This window comes from Myotis daubentonii, chromosome 9, assembly GCF_963259705.1.
Source record: "Myotis daubentonii chromosome 9, mMyoDau2.1, whole genome shotgun sequence".
NCBI lineage: Eukaryota > Metazoa > Chordata > Mammalia > Chiroptera > Vespertilionidae > Myotis > Myotis daubentonii.
Window position 1 is genome coordinate 31,206,232 of NC_081848.1, and position 18,134 is coordinate 31,224,365.

General features: G+C 42.6%; 1 protein-coding gene, 1 long non-coding RNA gene and 1 other non-coding gene across 8 annotated transcripts in view; 2 read left to right on the forward strand and 1 right to left on the reverse strand.

The window, feature by feature from the left end:
* The window catches only part of EED (embryonic ectoderm development), a 38,329-nt gene extending 27,409 nt beyond the window's left edge, over nt 1-10,920 (reverse strand). For 2 of the 4 annotated variants that reach the window (XM_059708226.1, XM_059708224.1), the window contains exons 1-3: nt 10,545-10,920; nt 2,258-2,410; nt 416-508 (exon numbers count right to left, since the gene is read on the reverse strand). In XM_059708226.1, the coding sequence (XP_059564209.1) occupies nt 416-508; nt 2,258-2,410; nt 10,545-10,658 (360 nt within the window). In that variant the 5' untranslated portion in view covers nt 10,659-10,920. The remainder of the gene's footprint in view (nt 1-415; nt 509-2,257; nt 2,411-10,544) is intronic. The other 2 variants (XM_059708223.1, XM_059708225.1) reach the window with 2 other exon arrangements.
* Nucleotides 10,921-10,999: 79 nt separating this feature from the next.
* LOC132240710 (uncharacterized) overlaps nt 11,000-18,134 on the forward strand; it is a 103,436-nt gene continuing 96,301 nt past the window's right edge. For all 3 annotated transcript variants that reach the window (XR_009454386.1, XR_009454388.1, XR_009454387.1), the window contains exon 1: nt 11,000-11,465. This is a non-coding gene — a long non-coding RNA (uncharacterized LOC132240710). The remainder of the gene's footprint in view (nt 11,466-18,134) is intronic.
* On the forward strand, nt 12,576-12,680 carry LOC132242370 (U6 spliceosomal RNA). The gene has a single exon (XR_009454575.1). It is a non-coding gene; the product is annotated as a U6 spliceosomal RNA (small nuclear RNA).

An 18,134-nucleotide genomic window follows, 5' to 3' on the forward strand; every position in this document is an offset into this window, starting at 1 on the left:
TTGTGCGATTTCGAGGCGCACACGCAGGTAGGTGGGAACTTGACTCTGGGTCCCACGGTGCGGCCCAGACTCTGACAGGAGGGAGATTTTCATATATACTTTATTAATTTTCTTTATCTCTGACACTTCTATTATAGAGAAAGGGCAAATAGCAATATTAAAATATTTCCTCTAATTAATTCCCTCTTAATGTGTACGAATTTTGTGTACCAGGCTACTAGTATGAAATAAAGATGTATTTTCAGTCATGAATACTAGGTTTAATTAGACAACTTCTAGAATGCTTCATGTTCACACAAAGGAATAATAATGCCAAACTAGCTACACGAAATTTATCTCAAAATCATTACATTTATTATATTAATACCAGAATCTAATCATCAAACCAAATGCCAAACAGATCCTTAACACTTACTCTGTTGCTTCCTACAGTTGCAAACACTAGTGGATCTCCTTCTTTACTGTGCCAGTTAAACTGAACTCCAAACAATGGCTGATTATGATCTTCCTATAAAATAATCATGAAATAAGAAAAATTAATGTATTTTAGAAACAAAAAAATTATAGTAGACTGACCATCCTCCTTATAACTTTTTTTGAACATGGAAGCCACTATTTTGAAATAGCACACATAAACTGACTTTTGACTCTAAAAAGATATCTACTTGTCCAGTTTTCACATTTTAAAATACTCGTATATGATAAAGTTTTATGATAACCAATGACTTAAACCAGAAGTTAGGTAACAAGCACTTATTTATGAAAATACTTTTATATTTGCCTTCTATGTTCTCACACCCAAGCATATTTTTTGGAATCAAAACAAAACTGGGTAATTATGGCAAATGCATTCATTTCTCAGGACATAAGGACAAAATTTATTTTTCTGAAATTGTAAACTAACAAATGACCTAAGTAAGAGTGGCTTAGCACTAGCTAAACTTTATTAGGTTTAATTTTTCCCTTGTAAACTGAAGCACACCAGACGCAAATCACTGCTTTCTATTATTGCTATAGAAACAATTTTAAATAACCTTGAATTTGAGTCCTAAAAGAAAAACATCCCAAGTTTTGTAATAAACAAGTATGGTAATTGAACAATAGGGGGCAGGGGAAGCCATGGACTATACCTTTAGTTGTTAGTAGGCTGGCTATAAGGACATATATAAAAAACAAGTGTTCACAAAGTTATTCTCAGGATTTTACTGGCAATCTCTTGGCATTTAACATTAATTTTCATATTCACTTCAAGGGACTGTTTTTACTTTTAAAGTCTAACAACTTTTATTTTTTTACCCTTAAAAAGCCATAGATTTAATGCTTTGAAATATTTAATTAAAATATTTAACTGACAGTTAAAACAGCCTTCTAGACATACTATCTAAAAATAGGTTGATATAACTGAATATTAATACGAAACTAATGGGCACTTTCCTTTTATAAAAAATATATAACCAAGATTAATCTCTCTCTTTTAAGAGTATAATTTGACATACACTGAACAAAGAATTTTGCTACAGACAGAAAATAATTTCCACATAGCCCTAGTCGCTTATGCTTTCTGAAGACTTTACCTGAAATACATATTTAGAAAAGATTCTTTCATACATGTATAAGACAATGTAATGCACATTTCTGCTCAGCGAAGGAAAACACCCCCAAATTTAAACCAATAATGAATACATGTAAAGAAAAACATCTTAAATTCCACTAATCCCTTTTATAAATAAAGATACTATTGAGGGAGTAGTCATTTATATAACCTCAACCACTTGTTTTCTACATAATCAAAAATTTTTTAATTTATATCCTTTTCTTTGAAAACAATCAAATAAAACAACAGATAAGAGTTAAATTCTTTTAAACTGCAGAAACTAAGGCATGGGTTTCAATTTATGCTGGCTCAAAATTAATGAGTCACATTCAGTTCTTTTTAGGAATAAGTACCTGAAAGTAGCATATACTTTTAAATTTTATCAAAATACATTTTCCAAAACCTTTTATTTGAATATAAACAATAAAGAAAAACTAGCCTGCAGTACTAGGTATTATCCATTTAAGACAAAACGAAACGCTAAATGAAAGTAGAGTGAATTATAACTATGCAGTCTATACTCTAAAAACAAAACTTCAAAAAGTACTGTAATTTAAAAATATTTTTAACTTGACAGAGTATCTTGAGCATAAAATGTTTACCACTGGTAAATAATTTTGCAGCTTAGCATTCAACTAACAGGATTTGTCTTTCTGCACATACCTTGAGACTATTTACACATTTGAAAGAATATTTGCACTTCTTGGACTTCCATTTCCCCTTCCCCCAGCTTTTCCTTCCAGGTGCATTTGGTGTATTTGTAGGTGTATCAGGGCGTTCAGTGTTTGTTCCACTTTCTATACTGACAGCATCATCCTGTAAGCAGTAAGTTAGAAAAAAATTACATAAAACAGTAATACTACACTCAGGCAGCAAATGACTTTTTACTGGACAGCTACTGAATGACCTAAAAGAAATAATTAATAAATTCTGTAAATAATGGAACATTTTATTCCTATCTCCAAAGGATAAAAAGCAAACCAGCTACACATTAGAACTTGTGGATATTTGATATTTCAGCAAAAATATAAACAAAAAAAGCTAATCAGAAAAACAGTACTAATGCTGCCTTTAAATAGCAACACAATGGTCTCCACACAGGTACTGTTAGATAAGAAGTCTAAGAGAGCCTAAGTAGCAAATAAAAAAAAAAAAATAGAAAGAGAACCAAATTTAAAAGAAAAAAGAAAACAAACAAACAAAAGGAGAGCCTAAGTCGTCTTTTGCATGTTAGGGTTGCTGAAATTCACACCCAAAGCTCTGACTCCTAAATCTGACTTAATGCCCTAGCCCAGTGGTCGGCAAACTGCGGCTCGAGAGCCACATGCGGCTCTTTGGCCCCTTGAGTGTAGACACGAAGTTTCAATCGCACTGTTCATGTGTGCCCGCACGTGGTATTTTGTGGAAGAGCCACACTCAAGGTGCCGCAGTTTGCCGACCACTGCCCTAGCCCAAGCATGTCAAACTTGTGGCCCATGGGCCACATGCCTTGTTTATTTGGCCTGTGTTAGCCTTTGAGTTTGACATGCTTGCCATAGCCAGTTTGGCTCAGTGGACAGAGAGTCAGCCCTCAGGCTGAATGGTCCTGGGATCGATTTCCGTCAAGGGCATGTACCTAGGTTGCAGGTTAGATCCCTGGTCCTTGTCAGGGCGTGTGTGGGAGGCAACCAATGTGTCTCTCTTACATGGATGTTTCTCTCTGTCTCTCCCCCTCCCTCCCAGTCTCTAAAAGAAGTCCCACATATTCTGTACAACTGAAATTTGACTCATAGCTCTAAAATAATGATACTCATAAATACTGGGTGGGGCAAAGTAGGTTTACAGCTGTTCATATGGAAAACAATGAAATAACTAATATAATAAACTGTTCCGTTAACTCACAACTCTTGTTCTACTCTTGCCCCACCCTGTATGTTAGAGTTCCAGATACTCTATAAAGTAATTCCCTTTCAAAGTAGAAATGGCAGCAGAAAACCTTGAAAATTCACCTAATTTTTACCTAATCTCGAGTCCACAAGATATATTGATGACCCTCTAATCTCAGAAGAGGATTTCACCTCCTTTGATTACATATTACAATGTATTTTTAGAAATAGAGATTTATTAAATCTGTAACATTAGGGCAGTAGTGAACCACATTCTAGAGAAAGCCTTTTTTCTTGGAGTGCCTATTAACATCTATGAGAATACAGTCTAGGAACCATTGCGCCTTAGGGGCTGTTTCTAAGTTACTGCTTCCTAAAGATAGCTTTATATTATAAAGGTTAAACTTAACTAGAGGGACAGAAGTATATTAAAATTCATTTAATGGGGGTGGGAGGGAGGATGGGAGTGGGTTAATAGGAGGAAAAGGAGGACCTATGTAATACTTTCAACAATAAAGATTTATAAATTTTAAAAAAGTAATTTTTGGGGGTGGCTTTCAAAGCTGTAAATGGTTCCTACCAAAATGACATGCTAAAAAAACTTGAATTGTAACTTAAACATAATCTGCCTTTAAAGAGATATAAAAATGTAAAATTTTAAAGTTCAGTTCCTAGGCTAAAATCACTGTTTTTCTCTTTCCCAATTTCTCCCCACCTCCCAGTTGTATTTAAACAGTTAAAATCTAGTATAGAAAACAATTTTGGGTTTTGATGGAAAACTATGCATTATCTATGGTACACTCTTCCATGGTATCAGATTATAACCCTCTTAGTTGCCTTTGACTAACCTTACATCTCTTTTTCAAGTTGTGGATAACTAACTAGTAGTGCAAATTCTGTCTCTAAAGGTAGAGGTGCAAAGTGCCTTCCCTTCCACTCTGAAAAAAAAGTGTTTGACCCATTTGCAATTTTATCTCAACATTCCTTTATTCCTTATTAATTTGTACTGTTTGACTTGCCCAGTTCCCTTACATGAGTAAAATAAAAATTTTAACACATATTCACTTGCCTTTTTCTGAAAATTATCTTTTAACACTAGAGAAGTAAAATAATAAAACTATTACATGCATTATTCATGAGCTTCTTTACATTCTAATCCAGAAGCCAACTGGGGGTAGGGGAGGTAGGAGTGGGTAAAGGGTGAATTAATAAATGGTGATGGAAACTGACTTGATTTGGGGTGCACACAATATACAGGTGACACATTATAGAACTATACCCCTGAAACCTATTTAATTTTATTAACCAACATCACTCCAATAAATTAAATTAAACAAGAAGTCATACAAAACATTGTTAATAATACGGCACAGCCCTGACCAATCTGGCTCAGTGGATAGCACATCAGCCTGCGAACTGAAGGATCTCAGGCTCAATTACAGTTAAGGGTATGTACCTTGGTTGCAGGCTCGATCCCCAGTGGGGTTGTGCAGGAGTCAGCTGACCAATGTTTCTCTATCAGGTGTGTTTCTAACTCTCTAACCCTCTAACCCTCTCCCGTCCTCTCTGTAAAATCAATAAAAGTATATTTGAAAATAATAATAGGGCACATTGCATTCTTATCTCCCTTTTTTTTCCAGCTTTTTAGTTTAATACTAGAGGCCTGGTGCATGACATTCATGCACTGGGAGGGGGGCGGGGGTTCCTCAGCCTGGCCTCTGTCCTTTAGCAGGCCAGGAGCCCTTGGGGGATATCTGACTGACATCCTTAGCACTGCTGTGGAGGCGGGAGAGGCTCCTGCCACCGCCACTGCGCTCACCAGCTGTCAGTCTGGCTTGTGGCTGAACTGCACTCCCCCTGTGGGAGCGCACTGACCACCAGGGGGCAGCTCCTGCGTTGAGCATCTGCCCCCTGGTGGTCAGTGTGTATCATAACGACCGGTTGTTCTGCCATTTGGCCAATTTGCATATTAGGCTTTTATTATGCAGGATAGATGACTCTCATATTTAGCTTTATATAGAATACCAAAACCAGGAACACATTTCTTCCCTTAACATCTTTTAAAAAATATTTTTATTGGTTTTTAGAGAGGAAGAGAGAAACATCGATTTGAGAACACATTAATCAGCTGCCTCCTCGCAGTGCTGAAGTCAAATTCTGAGGTGCGGAGGGCACGGAGCGCGCGGTTGTTGTTTTCAATCGGGAGGGAGTCGCAGACTCTGAGCTCCAGATACAGGCGAGTCTTTAGGGACCCAGACTCAAACGGGAGAAGCGGGACTGTCTGGCTTCGGTCAGAGCGAGTGCAGCTTTCTCTCCGAGCTTTGCAGCGGGTGCTGGAACTCAGAGAGGCAGAGCCCCTGGGGACAGGACTGAGAGCCGCCATAACTGCTCTCTCCGGCCCACGCTGTTGATCCTGTTCGACCCGCCCTGCCCAAGCCCTGCACAGAGGCATTTGCCGGATAGCCTCAGGCAAAGGCTAGATTAGCACCTCCCTAGAGGACAGAAGTTCTCTCACTGCTGACACAGCTGATTCTCATAGCCACTTGGCCTGGAGGTCAAACCCTCCCTAGTATTAGCTACAACAATCAAGGTTTAACTATAAGACTGCGAACAAAGACCACTAGGGGGTGCACCAAGGAAGCATAACAAAATGCGGAGACAAAGAAACAGGACAAAATTGTCAATGGAAGATATAGAGTTCAGAACCACACTTTTAAGGTCTCTCAAGAACTGTTTAGAAGCCGCCGATAACAATGAGATCTACAAGAAAACTAATGAGACCCTCGATGTTATGTTGGGGAACAAACTAGAAATTAAGCATACACGGATTGAAATAACGAATATTATACAGACTCCCGACAGCAGACCAGAGGAGCGCAAGAATCAAGTCAATGATTTGAAATGCGAGGAAGCAAAAAACATCCAACCGGAAAAGCAAAATGAAAAAAGAATCCAAAAATGCGAGGATAGTGTAAGGAGCCTCTGGGACAGCTTCAAGCGTACCAACATCAGAATTATAGGGGTGCCAGAAGAGGAGAGAGAGCAAGATATTGAAAACCTATTTGAAGAAATAATGACAGAAAACTTCCCCCACCTGGTGAAAGAAATGGACTTACAGGTCCAAGAACCGCGGAGAACCCCAAACAAAAGGAATCCAAAGAGGACCACACCAAGACACATCATAATTAAAATGCCAAGACCAAAAGATAAAGAGAGAATCTTAAAAACAGCAAGAGAAAGAAACTCAGTTACCTACAAGGGAATACCCATACGACTGTCAGCTGATTTCTCAACAGAAACTTTGCAGGCCAGAAGGGAGTGGCAAGAAATATTCAAAATGATGAATAGCAAGAACCTACAACCAAGATTACTTTATCCAGCAAAGCTATCATTCAGAATTGAAGGTCAGATAAAGAGCTTCACAGATAAGGAAAAGCTAAAGGAGTTCATCACCACCAAACCAGGATTATATGAAATGCTGAAAGGTATCCTTTAAGAAGAGGAAGAGGAAGAAAAAGGTAAAGATACAAATTATGAACAACAAATATGCATCTATCAACAAGTGAATCTAAGAATCAAGTGAATAAATAATCTGATGAACAGAATGAACTGGTGATTATAATAGAATCAGGGACATAGAAAGGGAATGGACTGACTATTCTTGGGGGGGAAAGGGGTGTGGGAGATGCGGGAAGAGACTGGACAAAAATCGTGCACCTATGGATGAGGACAGTGGGTGGGGAGTGAGGGCGGAGGGTGGGGAGGGAACTGGGAGGAGGGGAGTTATGGGGGGGAAAAATGAGGAACAAATGTAATAATCTGAACAATAAAGATTTAATTAAAAAAAAAATCAGCTGCCTCCTGCACACACCCTTTACCGTGTCACCCAAATAAATTCAATTTTTAAAAAAAGGAAATGAGAAATTCCAGCAAAGGCAGATAATATGCTAAATGAAATAAGTTGGGCAGAAAAAGCTATGAACCATATGATTTCACTCATATGTGGGATATAAATCTGAAACTCATGGACACAAACAGCAGTGTGGTGGTTGACAGAGGGAAGGTGTGGAGGTGGGGAGGGGGGAATGAAGGGGACCTAATATATGGTGACAGAAGATGATTTGGCTTTGGGTGATGGGCACACAGTAAAACATACAGATCTTGTAACATAGAAATCCACACCTGAAACCTATATGATACTATTAACCAATGTCACTCCAATAAATTAAAAGAATGCTAACAGTATTCGTGACAAATGTTAGTGTTTTGATTTATAAATAAAAATAAAATACTTTATTAAAACAAATCTCAAAAGTATTTTATAACATAAGTTTATGATTACTTTTATAATCTTTTCACTGTATTTTACACTTTTAAAAATGTTATTCTCTTCACTGATGTTTCTATGTCTCTCTCCCTCTCCCTGAAATCAATAAAAACATATACATAAATATGAAGTCCTCATCCAGATGGAGGAACCAAAACAAAGGCTTCATCCAATCATTTGGTTGTGAACAGTTTTCTAATGCATCAAATATATTCCCTACGAGTCTGCAAAAATAAAATAAGCTTTCAATTTATTTGGCCCCCTGAAGTTTCCTCCGTCTAAATAAATTTCTATTTTCATTACATTTCTGCCTGATTATTTAGTATGTGGAGAGGTCAGAAACATATGATTATACTATGTGATCACAAAATTATAGTAATAGCAATTATATAAAATTTGAATAGTACTTATTATGAGGCAGTCACTTTTTTATTTTTAAATAAACTTTATTGATTTTTTTACAGAGAGGAAGGGAGAGGGATAGAGAGTTAGAAACATCGACCAGCTGACTCCTGCACACCCCCTACTGGGGACGTGCCTGCAACCAAGGTACATGCCTTTGACTGGAATCGAACTTGGGACCTTTCAGTCCGCAGGCCAACGCTCTATCCACTGAGCCAAACCAGTTACGGCGAGGCAGGCATTCTTATTTTAAAATTCTCACCTGAGGATATTTTTCCACTGATTAGAGAGAGTGGAAGAAAGAGGGAAAGACAGAGAGAAATGTTGATATGAAAGAAACACATCGAGTGGTTGCCTTCTTCCAGCACGCCCGAGTCAGGCAGGAGAGGAGCCTGCAACGGAGGTACTTGCCCTAGCCAGAAATCAAACCTGGGACCCTTCAGTCTGCAAGGGACCCTATCCACTGCGCCAGACCGGCTAGGGTAGAGGCAGGCATTCTTGCAAGTACTTCACCTACACTACTTCACTTAATCCTTACAAATGCCCCTCCAGGTAAATGCCATTATTATCTCCATTTGTAAGATAAGAAACTGAGGCAACTAGGTCAAGGATCTTGCCTTGCTCAAGATCAAGCAACCAGTAAGTAGTAGAGGGAAAATGTTAACCTAACATTTGGATCTTGTCTGTGCTCCTATTACTAACCTAATCTGCCCAAAGAAATTTAAGAGAAGGCAAAAGAAAACAGGCTCCAAGGACTGGAATGAAAAAGTGAAAAATGTTACTTTTAAAGTAACTTTCAACACTGAAGCTTTCCAGAAATTTCAAGTCCAAATCCCACAAACTGACAATCACCTAAAAATCTTTCTTCTATCTACAAAGAGTTCTTTTCCCATCCCTTCCGTGAAAATTTTGGTCATGACATTATGTGATTCATATAATATTATGCTCCGATCAGTAATGCAGTGATGTAGAATTTAAGAAATGGGTGTATAAGATGTCCTATTTATTCCTAAAACTAGCCAAAAAAGAAAATGAAGAACTTCTACCACCCTCCTATAACACTTTACAGATTTTAAAAAAGATAGCCATATGTTATTGCCGTATATTATGAAAAGGGGCTCACATTTTGGAGTATTATCTTTACATGAATTGTCAAGACATTTTGCAGAACTTATTGGCCATATTAAAACATGAAACTGGAAGAGCAATGTCAATTCGGTTGTTACTGGCATCTCACCTAAACACAGTTGGGACTAGAAGATGTTGATCATGATCCGTTTTGGTTTTACTGTTATTTTTAAATCTCATTCCCCAAATCAAACACCGCGAGGCCATGAAGCCCACTCCTTAAGGACAGCTACCTATGCCGCCGAGTCCGCCCAGGTCAGCGGTTCTCAACCTGTGGGCCGCGACACCTTTGGTGGGGGGCAACGACCCTTCCACAGGGGTCGCCTAAGACCATCGGAAAACACATATATAATTACATATTGTTTTTGTGATTAATCACTACGCTTTAATTATGTTCCATTTGTAACAATGAAAATACATCCTGCATACCAGATATTTACCTTACGATTCATCACAGTAGCAAAATTACAGCTATGAAGTAGCAACGAAAATAATTTTATGGTCGGGGGTCACCACCACATGAGGAACTGTATTAAAGGGTCGCGGCGTTAGGAAGATTGAGAACCACTGGTCCAGGTGGTGCCCTGTATCTCAGCAACTTTCGAAAGCGGAACCGTCCCTTCTTTCCTTCCTCGCGGGTGGTTTTCCCCTCCAAGTCAGAAGACGACCCTCCCATCGGCTCCTCCTCCAGAAAAGCGGACTGACCTCATTCATCTCCGAGGACAGGGCAGGGGCAGGCACCAGACCTCCTTTCGGGAGAATCACCGAAACCCCTTACGGTCGGCTCTTCCCATCCAGCCGTCCGCGAGGGTCGAGGAGGGACACGGTCCCTAACTCCTTTAAGAGAGTCCCTAACACGCCGGGTTCTCCCTCCCAACTTTCCCAGAACCACCTCTAACTCGCCTTTTAAACGACGGGAATCTCAGCTCCCGCACTCTCCCCAAGTGCCCCCAAGGCCCGAACGCGCCCGTCCACGCGAAAGGATTCGAGCCGCTCCCCCCGCCCCCCGTCCGCCGCCCACGCTCCGCCAAGCCTCTGCTCACTCTCGGCCCCACGTCGACACCCCAGCGACAAGTCCGATTCTCTCTCCCACGCCCGCGTTTTCCAGAGCAGCGAGTGACACCTCGCCCTCCCCCCACAGCCGCCCGGCCGCCCCGCTCCCACAGTTTAAAAAGACTTCAAAACTTTCCCCGGAGTCCCGCCCGCACGACTCGGCGTCCCCACTCACATTCTCGTCTCCGGAGAGGTCCGGGTTGCTGTTCTCGTCGCTGCTCAGCTTCTGCTTCTTGGCCGCAGGCATGTCTGTTCCCGCCGGGGCTGTCGACACTTCCCTCTCGGACATATTCCTCCGCCTCCCTCCAGGTTCCTGCCGCCGAGGGCGGGGCCTCCGCCACACCGCCGTCAAGCAAGCCCGGCCGGAGCCTGCCGCAAAGCTGCCCCCGCCGCCGCCACCGCCGCCGCTCCCCCCACTGTCGCAAACCGCGCCCAGCCGCCGAGGCGGGCGTGCGTGCGACCCCGCCACACTGCTGAAAAAGGGGCGCGCGCGCGCCCTCCCGCGCGGCTTCCCGGCTCCTTCTCGTTTCCCACTCCCGTCCGGCCCTTTTCCCGCCGCCCTCCGGGCAGTTTGCACGGAGAGGGGTGCTCCTTTGGCTGTCGAGGGCAGGACGTCGTACTTCCCCCTTCCCTACCACCGCCTTGGAGACGGAGAGGCGGGACTCAAAGGGATGCTCCCGCACCCCCTTCCTCCTTCCAAAGACGTTTCAGTCGCAATTGGCCCAATTCGTCGGTCTCCGACCCGCTGCAAGGACTCCAAAGTCTGGGGAATGGACTAGACCACCCATGTCCCAGGGGACAGGGAGGATACGAGACGTAACCTCTTGCGTTCGCGGTGTAGGCCAAGTATTCTTCATCCCGAACTCGGAAAATAAGGCTCGCAAGTTATTCACGGTATTGTTCACAATTAAGTTTTTGGTTAAGAATAGGAATTTAAAAACTGTAGCCTGCTTTCCACTCGCCCCCCCCCCCCCATCTAGCAAATGGAAGTTACCGGCTAAGAAGGACGCATGCGTCGGGGCGTGTTCTCGCGCTGGGACGTCCGGGCCCGCCTCTCCCAAGCCCCGCCTCTTGGAAGTCGTGTTTGCTGAGCCAGGTAGTCCTCCTTGGGTTTCCGTAGCTCGGGGTGGGTATCACAGCGCTACCAAATCGTAGTTTTTGGATGCGTGCTAAATTTTTGGTGAATATTTATTGAAATGAATGGTTGTCCTCACCCAATTGGTACCAATACTGGATCAGGTTTAAGTAGGGATAACAATTGTAATGATTTTAGACCCCCCAATGAGTTAGAGTCCAGAGTGTTCTTTCTGTTAAAGAATTATCAAGGCCCCCAAACCAGTGGTTATCGCCCACTGCGGGTAAGGCGGACTGAAAGAACTGACTGTCATTTTGGTACACCAGATACAATAAGTTGTAGGGCAGTGGTTCTCAACCTTTGCCGCGACCCTTTCATACAGTTCCTCATGTTGTGGTGACCCCCAACCATAAAATTATTTTCGTTGCTACTTCATAACTGTAATTTTGCTACTGCTATGAATCGTAATGTGAATATCTGATATGCAGGATGTATTTAGGCGACCCCTGTGAAAGGGGTCGGGACCCACAGGTTGAGAAACGCTGTTGTAGGGGAAGACAGCAAAACTGTTAGACATCACCAAAATGGTTATCCCTGTAAATGTTACCATATCTTTGTGCTTGACAGATGCCAACTACATTGGTGAGCCTGGAGATTTTGTTACGTGGTCATTAAGACACAAAAACGAATGAGCAGCAGGAAAAGGAAAGTGATGATAGCCCCCCCCACACACACACCCTCTTTTTTGTAGAACTTGGTTATCACTCCTTGGTTTTGGGAGCCTCATTGTCTTCATATGTAAAGTGAGATAGGAAGGCACCTAAAATTTCTTGAGCATCTACTTGATATATATATATTTTTTTCTCTCTCTCTTTTAGACCTCTTTACATCACCAGTGAATAACCAATATAGAGTGCCCCATCCGTAAAATTCTAGTGAACAGAATTACTTTTGCAGGATGCCTTAACAGAGAATATCATTATCTCTGTCCGTTTCATTATCAGCAGGTTGCAAGTCACTCTTCCTTTTGGAGATAAGGAGAGAACTCAGTTGAGAATGAGAAAAGGAAGGTAAAGCAAAGACGGGGTAGAATAAGACTTCTTTGCAGTGAAGACTCAAGAAAATTATAGAAGCTGTTTCAGCAGCACATGTATTAAAATTGGAATGATACAGAGAAGATTAACACGGCCTCCAGGCAAGGATGACATGAAAATCTGTGAAGTGTTCCATTTTTTTAAAAAATAAGAAAAAGAAGAAAGGTGACAAAAAAAATTAAAGTTCAGTTCTTAATATTAATTGCAGTTTTTTGTTGAACTCTTCTAATGTGCCAGGCACTGCTAAGCATTCTTCAGTTGGTGACAGATAAGACTAGTATGGCGTCAGTCACAGAGGAAATAAGATGTGCTTTGGTATGACATTTACATGAGCAGAGATGAACCTATTCCCCTTTCTTAATATCCTCACCTGAGAATATTTTTCCATTAATTTTTAGAGAGAGTGGAAGAGAGAAATATTGATGTGAAAGAAACACACCAATTGGTTGCCTCCTGCACGGGCCCGGGCCAGGGAAGAGGCTGCAACAGAGCTACGAGCCCTTGACCGGAATCAAACCTACAACCCTTCAGTGCGAAGGTCAACGCTCTATCCATTGAGCCAAACCAGCTAGGGTTCCCGTTTCTATTGAAAAGTATAATTGTGAATATAGTTAGTCAACTAAAGGATAGTCAACTAAAGTATTTCCAAACCAAATTAATCTACATGTCTCAGATCAGTGGGAGGTAGGAAGTAGGAATCAACTGCTAGTCATAAAATTAGAAAAGTGCTGAACATTTGGTTAAAAGACACATCAAAGTATCATGGCTTTCAGTGTGCATGTACTTCCTAACAAAGCAAAAATATTTTTATTAAAGACTTATTAAAACTCAGAGGGATATTTAAATTTTTTTCTGGTGAGTTAGGGATAATAAATAGATATTAGTTAATCATTAATAATGCTAAAAATTATTCTGGCACTTGTTAAAACAAGAGGGAATTATATTCAAGGCTATTATAATAAACTAGAGGCCCGGTGCACAAAATTTGTGCACTTGGGGGGAAGGGGGGGTCCCTCAGCCCGGCCTGTGCCCTCTCGCAGTCTGGGACCCCTTGTGAGATAACGCCCTGCTGGCTTAGGCCTGCTCCCGGGTGGCAGAGGGCAGGCCCAATCCCTAGGTGCAGCCCCTGGTCGGGCTCAGAGCAGGGCTGATTGGGGAGTTGGGGCACCGCCCCCGTCATGCACAGAGCAGGGCAGATCGGGAGGTTGCAATGCCACCCCCAGTCACGCTCAGGGTAGGACCGATTAGGGGGTTGGGGCACCGCCCCCTGTCACACTCAGGGCAGGGCCGATGGGGAGGTTATGGCTCTACCCCATCACACACAGAGCAGGGCCCGTGGGGGTGGGGGGGTTGTGGCGCCGCACCCTGTCACACATAGAGCAGGGCCGATCAGGGGGTTGGGGCGCCGCCACTCTCACACTCAGGGCAGGGCCGATGGGGAGGTTATGGCTCTACCCTGTCACACACACAGCAGGGCCCGTTGGGGGGGGGGAGGGTTGGGGCGCCGCACCCTGTCACACACAGAGCCGCAGGGCAATCAGAGGTTGGGGAGCTCCTCCGTATCAGGCACAGAGCAGGGCTGATCAGGAGGTTGGGGTGCCTTCCCCTGTCACGAACAGAGCAGGGCGGATAGGGAGGTTGTGGCCCCACCCCCTGTCACACACAGAGCTGCAGGGCGATCATGGGGTTTGGGCACTGCCCCCTGTCACGCTGATCCCCTGTGCCGGTGCTGGGAGGCCTCTCGGCTCCGCTGATCCCGGTGCTGGGAGGCATATTACCCTTTTACTATATAGGATAGAGGCCTGGTGCATGAGTGGGGCTGGCTGGTTTGCCCTGAAGGGTGTCCTGGATCAGGGTGGGGGTCCCCACTGGGGTGCCTGGCCAGCCTGGGTGAGGGGATGATGGCTGTTTTCAGGCTGGCAGGTGACTGAAGCTCCCAACCACTCCTTTTTTTCTTCTTTTTTTTTTTTTAATTCTGGGCCAGCTTTAGCTCTGAGGCTCCAGCTCTTAGGCCTCCGCTGCTGAAAGTAGGTATCTGGTTTGTTTTGGTTCGAAACAATGTATAACTCCAGCTCTGACTACAGCTCTGAGATCCCAGCTCGCTGAAAGCTGGTTTCTGGGTTTTTTTTTTAGCTTCTATGTTTGTTACAATGTTCAAACTGCAGGCTCAGAGGCCTGCAAGGCAGGCGGGGAACGTTGGTTTCCTCTGTCACTGAAGCAAGCAAGCCTCATGTTAGTTTCAAGCTGCCTGGCTGCCGGCCGCCATCTTGGCAGTCAGTTAATTTGCATATCGCCCTGATTAGCCAATGGGAAGGGTAGCGGTCGTACGCCAATTACCATGTTTCTCTTTTATTAGTGTAGATGTTAAGACTTGTAGTAGAGAGATAGGGCTAAACTCTGAAAGCAGCAAGGACAGGAGAGGATTTGTAATCAAGGAGCAGAGTGGAAGTGAAGGAGTTCAGGAAATGCCATCCACAATATGCTGCTATGGAATGTTGATTGTTTTGAGCTGAAAGCACTTGAAAACACATTTTCTATGAACTCCTCTTATCTGCTTAAAGCAGTGGTCTCAACCTTGGCTGTACATTAGAATCACCTGGGAATCTTTTTGAAATCCTGATTCCGCCGAAACCGGTTTGGCTCAGTGGATAGAGTGTCAGCCTGCGGACTGAAAGGTCCCAGGTTCGATTCTGGTCAAGGGCATGTACCTGGGTTGCGGGCACATCCCCAGTAGGAGATGTGCAGGAGGCAGCTGATCGATGTTCCTCTCTCATCGATGTTTCTAACTCTCTATCTCTCTCCCTTCCTCTCTGTAAAAAATCAATAAAATATATATTTTTAAAAAAATCTAGTGATTCATGTTTAAAAAAAAAAAAAAAAATCCTGATTCCTGGGCCTCATCCTCCGGAAATTCTGTTTCCTTGTTATAGGCGGAGGCCACAACATTAGTAATAAAGAAACAGAATTTCCGGAGGATGAGGCTCAGAAATAAGGATTTTAAAAAGATTCCCAGGTGATTCTAATGTTCAGCCAAGGTTGAGAACCACTGACTTAAAGACCGGTCCTCCATGCCCATCCAGCGTGACTCAGTGGTTGAGCATTGGCCTATGAACTAGGCCAGTGGTCGGCAAACTCATTAGTCAACAGAGCCAAATATCAACAGCACAACGATTGAAATGTCTTTTGAGAGCCAAATTTTTTAAACTTAAACTATACAGGTAGGTACATTGTTATTAACTTAATTACTCCTAAGGCTTAGAAGAGCCACACTCAAGGGGCCAAAGAGCTGCATATGGCTCGAGAGCCGCAGTTTGCCAAGCACAGAACCAGGAGGTCAGTGACTCAGTGGTTGAGTGTCAACCTATGAACCAGGAGGTCAGGATTTAATTCCCAGTCATGCCCAGGATGCAGGCTTGATCCCCCCCCAGTGGGGGGTGTGCAGAAGGCAGCTGATTAGTGATTCTCATCATTGATGTTTCTATCTCTCCCTCTCCCTTTTTGAAATCAATAAAAATAAATAAATAAACAAAAAAAAACAGAGCCTCCAAAAGGAACCCATCTGTTATAAATCCCCTTTTCAGGAGTTTCAACAACCAGTGAAGACTGACTCTTACCACAGGAGAGGAGATAGAAGTCCACACCACACTCAAAATTTGTCTCAAACTATTATATCTCCCATCTATTTTAAGTGCCCATTAATCTTTCCAAAATATCTTTTACTCTCCCCTATATGGATATTTTTTCCACTGATTTTTAGAGAGAGTGGAAGGGAGGGAGGGGAAGAGAGAGAGAAAGACATTGATTTGAGAGAGACACTTCAGTTGGTTGCTTCCCAAACACTCCCCAACTGGGGCTGGGGATCAAACCTGCAACCCAGGTACCTGCCCTTGACCAGAAATTGAACCTGAGACCCTTCAGTGTGTGGGCTGATGCTCTAACCACTGAGCACACCAGTCAGGGCTCTTTTTTTGTTTTTTCTTTTTTTTTAATATTTTATTGATTTTTTAAAGAGAGGAAGGAAGAGAGATAGAGAGTTAGAAACATCAATGAGAGAGAAACATCGATCAGCTGCCTCCTGCACACTCCCTACTGGGGATGTGCCCGCAACCCAGGTACATGCCCTTGACCGGAATCGAACCTGGGACCTTTCAGTCCGCAGGCCGACGCTCTATCCACTGAGCCAAACCGGTTTCGGCTGTTTTTTCTTTTTATAAAATAGATCTTTAGATTTTTAGAGAGAGAGAGAGAGAGAGAGAAACATCTATTTCTGTTTTCCACTTATTTATGCATTAATTGGTTGCTTCTTGTATGTGCCCTGGCTGGTGATTGAACCTGCAACCTTGGCATATTGGGACAGTGCTCTAACCAACTGAGCCACCCAGCCAGGTTTGTTTGTTTTTTAATTTTTTATATATATTTCTTTATTGATTTCAGAGAGGAAGGGAGAGGGAGAGAGAGATAGAAACATCAGTGATGAGAGAGAATCATTGATCGGCTGCCTCTTGCACGCCCCCTACTGGGGATCAAGCCTGCAACCCAGGCATGTGCCCTTGGCTGGAATCGAACCTGAAACCCTTCAGTCTGAAGGCCGACGCTCTATCCACTGAGCCAAGCTGGCTAGGGCCCGAGCCAGGTGTGTTTTTTTTTTGTTTTGTTTTTTTCCCTTTTAGTTATTTTATTATATTTTTCTTGCTTCCTTTTCTTTATTATTTTTGGTTTTTTTCCTTTTTTTTATACACTATTTTTAAACAGTAAATTCTTTTTCTAAAAAAAAAATATGTTTTTATTGGTTTTAGAGAGGAAGAGAGAAGGGGAGAGAGAGAGAAAAACATCAATGAGAGAGAACATCAATCAGCTGCCTCTTGCACCCCCTACTAGGGATCGAGCCTGCAACCTGGGCATGTGCCCTGACTGGGAATCCAACTGGCATCCTCCTGGTGCATGGGATGATGCTCAACAAACAGAGCCACACTGGTCAGGCTTTCATACACTTTTGAAGGACAAAATAACATCTCACTTGGGACAGAAACAGGACATAACTGGAGAAACTGGGAACATCCAAATAAAGTCTGCAGATTAGTTAATAGTTATGTATAAAGGGGGTGGGAGCAGCAGGAGAGAGCTCAATGGGGGGAAAAAGGAGACACGTGTAATACTTTCAACAATGAAGAATTTAAATAAAAATAATAGTTATGCGTATATTTCAATTTCTAAATTTTGACAAATGTTCCTAGTAATATAGTAAGATATTAACAGTGAAGAAAATTGGGTATTTTCTGAAGGGTATACAGGAACTCTCTTTACTAGTTTTGAAGCTTTTCTGTAAAATTATCTCCCCTCCACAAATACACCAAAAAAAAAAAAAAAAAAAGTCAAGTCTTTAACGAATTTAGGGAGAAAGGAAGGGGAGGAATAGAGAGATAGAAACATTGACCTCTATGGGCTGCCTCCTGCATGGCCTGGGGATCGAGTCCATTGCCCTGGCCGAGAATCAAACTGTGATTTCTTGGTTCATGGGTCAATGCTCAACTACTGGACTTATTAAAAAATAAAATTGATCTCCTATTTGACTGATGAGAACTCTAGTCAGAAATAC